The sequence below is a fragment of the Dendroctonus ponderosae genome, unplaced genomic scaffold, assembly GCF_020466585.1.
Source record: "Dendroctonus ponderosae isolate FM_Combo_2020 unplaced genomic scaffold, Dpon_F_20191213v2 Dpon_F_20191213_4, whole genome shotgun sequence".
NCBI lineage: Eukaryota > Metazoa > Arthropoda > Insecta > Coleoptera > Curculionidae > Dendroctonus > Dendroctonus ponderosae.
In genome coordinates this window covers 6,516,022-6,524,857 of record NW_026018611.1, presented here as the reverse complement: position 1 = coordinate 6,524,857, position 8,836 = coordinate 6,516,022, and the positions used below count along the sequence as shown (strand labels likewise).

The 8,836-nt window shown below is 37.0% G+C and overlaps 1 protein-coding gene across 9 annotated transcripts in view; it reads left to right on the top strand.

The window, feature by feature from the left end:
• Nucleotides 1–8,836, top strand: part of LOC109537067 (potassium voltage-gated channel subfamily H member 6) — a 64,342-nt gene that overhangs the window by 15,727 nt on the left and 39,779 nt on the right. For 7 of the 9 annotated variants that reach the window (XM_019903606.2, XM_019903612.2, XM_019903607.2 and 4 more), the window contains exons 1-2: nucleotides 1,795–3,920; nucleotides 7,201–7,434. In XM_019903606.2, coding sequence (XP_019759165.1) covers nucleotides 3,788–3,920; nucleotides 7,201–7,434 — 367 coding nt within the window. In that variant the 5' untranslated portion in view covers nucleotides 1,795–3,787. Of the gene's footprint in view, nucleotides 1–1,794; nucleotides 3,921–7,200; nucleotides 7,435–8,836 lie in introns of those variants that run through there. The other 2 variants (XM_019903615.2, XM_019903609.2) reach the window with 1 other exon arrangement.

The following is an 8,836-nucleotide window of genomic DNA, read 5'->3' as shown; positions in this document are numbered from 1 at the left end:
ACTTTCTAAAAAGGCCATTTATTTCTGTCTAGAATGATGTACAAATGAGCGTTCTTGCTCATTTTGCCTCCGAGATATGAGCAAAAACGGGACGGGAAACATTAAATTTTGGCATAAGCTTGCACCTAAGTGTCTGATGTTCAAATTTCGCTTTCTGGGTCAAAACTACTCGAATTTCCTCACTCACGTTGTTACGACTGAATGAACTTTTCAATTCTCTATTCAACGATGCCAAAACGAATTCTGTGGCTCAAATGGTTCTTGAGAAACTTCGAAAAAAGCAGCGTCATGTTCAAGTCGATTTGGCAACTAAAAAGAAACCACGCAAATATGAAACTTCTTGAATTCAAGAATTTTTTGAGAAAACTGCCAACATTTGCTTATCGATGTTCACTTTCTAAAAAGGTCATTTATTTCTCTCTAGAATGATGTACAAATGAGCGTTCTTGCTTATTTTGCCTTCAAGAAAGGAGCAAAAACGGGACAGAAAACATTAAATTTTGGTATAATCTTGCACCTAAATGTCTGCTATTCAAATTTCGCTTTCTGAGTCAAAACTACTCGAATTTCCTCACTAACGTTGTTACGACTGAATGAACTTTTCAATTCTCTATCCAACGATGCCAAAACGAATAAAGGCCATTTAGTTATCTCTGGAATGATGTAAAGACAAGCGTTGTTGCTCATTTTGCTTCCGAGAAATATGCAAAACGGGACGGAAAACATGAAATTTTGCAATAATCTTGCGCCGCCTTTGCACAAAACGACGATCATTTTTCTAAGATCATAAACAACAGAAGACTGTATTTTTTCTACATAACCCCCCCCCCTGACTTTTAAGCTGGATCCGCCCTTGAGTGTAAGTCGCTTTGGACCCTTTAGTAGTTTTCCCCACTAGAAAGCCGACCGTTTTATAAGCTATTTTTTGTGTTTCAACTGAGTTGGGAATTTTCAAGATATCGAGCTGAAAATTATAAGGCCAGTTTAAATGCGGCCGATATCCGACCATGCTTTCCTAAGTCTTTTATGAAAATCATAAATAAAAGAAATATTTGCGTTATATCAGAGTTGAGCTTCTGGATTTAGGGTGGCAAGAGTGAAGTTTCGGGTGAAAAACGCATTCAAATTTGTCGGCCCTTCGTCTTGTAAAGAGCGGGAATATTTTCAATCACATTATATATGGAAATCTAAGTTTGCATCTTCAATATTTTTTTTGGGCGGGTTAAGCGTTTTTTTCGAAAACCGTTGAAAATACCTTATTGGTCGTGATTCTCTCTGCGATGGAGCGTCGCATAAACCATATTTTTCAAATTCCACTTTATTCAGAAATTTGTAATCTGGAAAAAGTTAGAAGCAAAAGACTGAAAAAGTAAGGAAAAGTTGAAGTTAATACCCGCGTATCTCAAAATCCATTGTAAATTTCTGGCCATCCGTAATGCTTTTTTAAATCGAACATTTCAAAAACTGTTTTGCTATTGAATTGATTCCGAAAGTCCCAACTTTTCAAGTTAGAACCAAAAAAGTGAAAAAGTAAGGAAAAGTTGAACTTTACACCCGCGTATCTCAAAATCCATTGTAAATTTCTGGCCATCCGCAATGCTTTTTTAAATCGAACATTTCAAAAACTGTTTCCGAAAGTCCCAACTTTTCAAAAGTTAGAAGCAAAAAAGTGAAAAAGTAAGGAAAAGTTGAAGTTTACACCCGCGTATCTCAACATCCATTGTAAATTTCTGGCCATCCGCAATGCTTTTTTAAATCGAACATTTCAAAAACTGTTTTGCTATTGAATTGAATTGATTCCGAAAGTCCCAACTTTTCAAAAGTTAGAAGCAAAAAAGTGAAAAAGTAAGGAAAAGTTGAAGTTTACACCCGCGTATCTCAAAATCCATTGTAAATTTCTTGCCATCCGCAATGCTTTTTTAAACCGAACATTTCAAAAACTGTTTTGCTATTGAATTGATTCCGAAAGTCCCAACTTTTCAAAAGTTACAAGCAAAAAAGTGAAAAAGTAAGGAAAAGTTGAAGTTTACACCCGCGTATCTCAAAATCCATTGTAAATTTCTGGCCACCCGCAATGCTTTTTTAAATCGAACGTTTCAAAAACTGTTTTGCTATTGAATTGATTCCGAAAGTCCCAACTTTTCAAAAGTTAGAAGCAAAAAAGTGAAAAAGTAAAGAAAAATTGAAGTTTACTCCCGCGTATCTCAAAATCCATTGTAAATTTCTGGCCATCCCCAATGCTTTTTTAAATCGAACATTTAAAAAACTGTTTTGCTATTGAATTGATTACGAAAGTCCCAACTTTTCAAAAGTTAGAGGCAGAAGAGTAAAAAAATAAGGAAAAGTTGAAGTTTTCAACCGCGCATCTCAAAAACGCGCCTTTCAGATAGAGCAAATAAAATATTATTTTCCCCGAATTGGAATTTTAGCAAAATTCCAAACTTGTAAAAAGTCTGCAGCAAAATTAGGGAACGATCGCACTTCAAAATTGCGTGTCTGAGAAACGCTTAAAAAATCCACTCAACCGTCAGAACATTTTCCATAAAGCGTCTTCATAAATGTAGCGAACTAATGAGACTTTCCAAACATTCCTGACCTCTAAGACGCTAAAAACAGACTGATAAAAACTAAACAGAATGGCAAAGTCAAAACTTGCGTATCTCAGAAACCGTTGATAAAACTCGTTCAACCATAGGAGCCTTTTCGATAGAGCGTCTCAAGCACATGCAGAAGACGGAGGCAGGCGCAAAAAATAAAAAAAAATCAAAGCAGCTCCTTAACAAAAATCTCCCTCAAGACCCTCTTCATTTAATAAACTTGGTAAATTCTCTTCTATGTCTCGCCTCTTTTGCGAACTTCTTTCGAGATTCCAAACCAAATACTCCATCTATATATTTACTAGAAAGCTACCCATTTTGGCAAATTGATAGAAAGCCCTGCCGATACATGATGGATCTGAAATGATTCGGGCATGAGCAACATGGAAAAGCATTTTAATTCCAGTTCAGTGAAGAAATTCCTGAGCTTTCGGCGCCTAATGGCTTGAGGAGACAAGTGCGTCAATGTTCCTCCAGGCCCGGGGATCCAGACAATACGCAATTGTTTCAACCACAATAGCTTTGTGTTCTAAATACGCCAGCCATTTACCGTTATTTGCTAATCAACTCACCGGCGGAATGGACTCAATGGCCTGCTGAAAAAATCATTCGAGTTTTTGATAGAAAGCCAAAACCCACTTAAGCAAAAAAGTTGTTGCTGCTCTGCCTATGGCAAGTTGCATCTAATTAGGTCTTTATCACTTTCAGTCCCCATCAACAGATCCTTTTCACTTTACTTCTGTTTATGAATACAATAAATATTTTCGTGAGTGTCGAGTGCAAACCTGCTGGCATCTCGGGATAATTTATCCAGAACAATTTGGCATAAACTGAGCTGTTTATTGTTGCGGCTGATATAAATAAGCAATCAGTGGTTGTAAATGATGGGAAACATCGCATCGATAATGCAACTTTCAATATGCACTGCTCGATAGATGAAAAGCGAGTAGGAGTGAAACTCGTCGAGCCGGAAACCCATCAAGATGCAATAATGTTGATGATGCGAGCCAGATGAATAATGTTATTTGTGGAAAATGTGCGGTTATTTTAAGAAAATTGCTCTCTTGTCGTGCCATTGTCGCATGTTCGAGATCTTTCGAATTCCTTTTCATGCATTAAACCATCAGGATTAGAAATTAGGAGTTAATAGGAAACGTGAATTGGTTGCTTCGGTTAAGCGCACTCATTCTATGACGATACCGATTTGGAGCAAAGTGACTGAAATGAGCGACTTTTTTGAAAATTCCTGCATAATGCCCTCGAAGATCAGCGGATACGTTTTAAGGTGCATTGAGCATTTCGAGGAAATGTCCGAAACAACAGGTGAGTTCGAAACGTGTGCAGAAAGTATCGTGTGTCTCGCAACAATCTAAGACTCGGCCAATTTACTCCATTTTTCCGCAATGATATTCACCTGCGATATATGGATTAAGATTTATTACACTCGTTCCTTGACAATTTATGCCCCTTTAGCGTAATATATCAGCCTAAAGGTATTTTCCCAATGGCTCATAAACAACATTTATTACCGAAATGCCGTTATTATTTGATACTCGCATTTGGTGGAGTTTGGCCACTTGAGGCACTAGGAAGAAGTCCTTAAATAGTTTCGCAAAGCAACTAATCGGCCTGATTATGTATACATCATTGTACGGATCCATAAAATATACAATTCAACGTTCCAGAATTATAGCGGAAGTTCGGGCCATGTGACAGTAATAAATGTTATAACCTCGCACCCTATAAAACTAGAAACGGTGGCTAAAAAGTTAGTGAAAACTGCTGCAAGACAATCGATACCTCAACAACACCCTCGCCTCCACTTTTTCCGTAGTTTATTCGGAAAGTCGCGATTTTCGGATCGTTTACTTTCACTTTTATGTCCTGCCTTATATTTGTGTTGGTTTTTGCGCTAAGGGTTTTCTCGGCTATTTATTTAGGCAACTTTTCAACTATTTTTCTACTGTTCAATTACACTGAGGTGATAAATACATTTTTTCCGTCTCAATTAAGAAATAGTGTCAACATCTCGTTTAACTTCGATTGGAGGATAAAAATGATGCAAAATCTTTGCAATTTTATGTTAAATTGCAATTTTTCAATGCTTTTTAACGCGAAATTTTACTACTGACTCTTTGAACTTTTTTAGATTCTTGTCCATCGACTCATTAAACTCTTGCTTCTGCAGTGAGAAAGGGATTAGAGACTGAGAAACACGTTGCATGTAAAATATATTATAAGTACAAAAAAAAACAACAAAAAATAAGAATAAAGGATAAGGAGAAAAAAAAATGGATTCTGAAAAGGAAACAGTGAGTTCAAACTGCGGAATGTTTTCCACCTTTCTGACTCTGACTTTTAGAGGAATTTTGAAAACATTTCGTCTGAAATCCGTCGAAACAAGAGCGAAAATCCACCATGAGCTTGAAACTTTGCTTTCAAACTGACTCATTTTTTCTATTATAGAATCTCTAACTTTTCTCGGTTATTATCGAAAATGCTGTTACAGATTGGAAAACGCATTAAATTTCAACCTGTTCTCTAATTTATCTTTAAACTCTTTTAAACTCCCAATGAATGGAGACTGAAATTGATTGGGTACAAACTGTGTTTTCAAACTTTCCCTGCATTTTGCAGCTCTCTGACTCTCATTTTCTTCACTATTGAATCTTTAAATTTTCCTTTGTTACCTCTCTGTTATTATTGAAAATGCTTTTAGTGACTGAAAAGCGAGTTGAGATGCAAAATGCTTGCTTACCGCCAGCAACAACTAAAGTTCTTCAGAGCACTAAGCGGTGAACAATTTCTTTCATCTCTCTTTTAACTTTTTTACTCTCCTACTGAAACATCGAAACAAGACCAAAAACGTGCTGACGTGGCCATAAAAAGTTGTCCTTTCAACTGCGGAATATTTGAAAATTTACTGTCCCTTTGGCTCTCGTTTTGTGCAGTATTCGACTGACAACATTACAAGCTAAAATATATTTTTGCGCGTTTAATTGCTAAAATTCTTCTTTAAAAAAAAAGCGGAAAAAGTAGGTTTTCTCATCTATTTCTCCACGCTTCTGTATTCTGATTGAAAGTGCAATTGGAGCATGAACCGAATGCAGAATTGCAAAATGCGCGCTTTAAAATGGGAAAATATTTTAGATCTTTGGACGGTTTGTCGCTCATTTTTAATCTTTAATCACTATTGCAACAAAAGCAGCCTTGTGAATTTTAGTTTAGATTATTTACAGAGCACAGAGTGGCCTAGAAACTTAACTCTCTGAGATTCGATTGGAAACTCTATTAAAACCTGAAAACGCTTGCAAAATGTTCCTAATATTTGCGACTTGGAGAAAAAGCAAACATTCTGCTCACAGAGCGGAAAACTTTTTCAACGCCTCACCTCATCTCTCTTTCAACTGCTTCTGCTCATTAAACTCTCCCGCAATATCCCGATTAGATAAATGGCAAAATTTCCCAGACAATGTTGATCTTATTACATTCATATATGGGGATTAATCAAAAGAGCATTTTCGCTTCCGCAATGTTTATGGCACGCATTTTAAGCATTAGCACACGTGTTTATTGCCAGAGCCAGTATTTAAATTACTCCTACTTCTGCCGTAAAAATAGTTCCAAGGAATATGGTTGGTGTTTTAACATGTCGAAACTTTTCAGTGAAAACGAGACACATTTCCCGATCGGTAATTGATGCGAATGTAAATCGAATCAGAAGCATTTCAGACGTTTATTAGGTAGAGAAGCGCGGGCAAATGGACAAAAGTTAATTGCATAGTTTTACGAACCAATAAAAAAAATCGATTAGTTTTTGATAGCAGTTGGAGTTTTTTGGTCTTTTAGTCCGTGAATTTTAGGGAAAAAAGCCCCATAAACTACCAGTTTTTTGATTGATACCACATTTTTGATGTATTCGTTGCCTGTTCCATTTTCTGATTTGTTCCAAAGTCGTTTCTATCGTGCACCGTTTGCAACTTTCGCCACTTGAATGCAAATTAGCGCAAAGTTAGAAACTAAAGCCATTTAGATTTTTAACTTTAAAAGCGAACAAGTTTCTTATTAGTTTACCGCAAGTTGATCCGTGCTTATCAATCGATCTGCGTAATCAGTTGCGGTCCACTCTACATATAATCATAACATTTAACTTTTCTAATGTGATATTAATGCGCATTGCTGCGAAAATGCGGAAAACCTGCTTGATTTCAGTTAGAGATTACATAAATAAAGACGGTCTTGATTCCTTTTAATTAATGTTTTAGCATTTTTTAAATTAATGTTTGTTTACTTGTTGAGTTAATTTCCATCAGCACAGGTTCAACCAAAACGGCCTTTGGGTCCTATTTTCAATTTTTCTAACCGAATTTGCCACAATCAGTTTCACATAATACTTAAAAGAAACTGCACTATAAAGATTAGAGGCTTGCTGCTTTGGAGACTGTTTTAGAAACGTTTGAACTTTCCCCTCTTAACAGTAGCAGCCATATCTCGTTAACGACTAGTTTCACCTTTTTTTCGACTTCAAAAACCCACATTTTTGTACATTTTCATCCCAATCTCCAGGATGCAACTGGATTAAACCGAATTTTTTTGCTTTCAGATCGTTCGTTTCTAGTTGCAAACTACTCGAAACCGGGACAATGCAATATCATATATTGCTCAGATGGGTTTTGCCGTTTGGCCGGCTATTCCAGAGCCGAAGTTATGCAAAAGTCGGCCTCCTGCTCCTTTCTTTGCGGTCCACTCACCTCCCAACAGGCCGTCAGCGGATTGAGGGAGGCTTTGCAGAAGGGAGTCGAGAAGCATGCGGAGGTTCTCTATTATCGGAAGGACGGTTAGTATGGCCCTGGACTTGCAATAGGAAAAGAGCGTGAAGCACAGTGGAGGATGGACATTTTCTTTGAAACTGTGTTTGTGTTTATACGTGTGATTTTTATCAAAAAACTTCAAGTTTTTAATCAAACAACAGTGTGACTTTAGAGACTTCTTTGACCACTACGCATTTTTCCTCATTTATTCGCCACTAAATTGGACCAATTATTAAACAGTCAGTTTTAGACTCTCATTTAAACAGAAAGAACAATCAGGATTTAGTGCGATTGCAATAAAAATTACTGGATTCTGAAGCTCGACTGTCTGCTATATCTTGGGCAACTTACAAGTTTGTTCTCGCCCCAAATGAATAGTTACCAACTTTTTGAGGAGAGCGAACGTTGGTCTGAAAACGCCCATTTTTAGACCCTCGTTTCAACAGCCACAAAAAATCAGAATTTAGTGCGATTGCATTAAAAATTACTGAATTCTGAAACTCGACTGTCTGCTATATTTTGGCGAACTTACAAGTTTGTACTTGCCCCAAATGAGTAGTTACGAAATTTTTGAGGCAAGCGCGCGTTGGTCTGAAAACGCCCATTTTAAGACCCTCGTTTCAACAGTCAGAAAAAATCAGAATTTAGTGCGATTGTAATAAAAATTACTCAATTCTGAACCGTGGCTGTCTGCTATATTTTCGGCAACTTACGAGTTTGTACTTGCCCCAAATGAGTAGTTACGAATTTTTTGAGGCGAGCGCGCGTTGGTCTGAAAACGCCCATTTTAAGACCCTCATTTTAACAGTCAGAAAAAATCAGAATTTAGTGCGATTCCAATAAAAATTACTCAATTCTAAACCTTGGCGGTCTGCTATATTTTGGGAAACTTACAAGTTTGTACTTGCCCCAAATGAGTAGTTACGAATTTTTTGAGGCGAGCGCGCGTTGGTCTGAAAACGCCCATTTTAAGACCCTCATTTTAACAGTCAGAAAAAATCAGAATTTAGTGCGATTCCAATAAAAATTACTCAATTCTAAACCTTGGCGGTCTGCTATATTTTGGGAAACTTACAAGTTTGTACTTGCCCCAAATGAGTAGTTACGAATTTTTTGAGGCGAGCGCGCGTTGGTCTGAAAACGCCCATTTTAAGACCCTCGTTTTAACAGTCAGAAAAAATCAGAATTTAGTACGATTGCATTAAAAATTACTCAATTCTGAAGCTCGACTGTCTGCTATATTTTGGCAAACTTACAAGTTTGTACTTGCCCCAAATGAGAAGTTACGAATTTTTTGAGAAGAGCGCGAGCTGGTCTGGAAACGCCCATTTTTAGACCTTCGTTTCAACAGCCAGAAAAAATCAGAATTTAGTGCGATTGTAATAAAAATTACGCAATTCTGAACCTTGGCTGTCTGCTATATTCTGG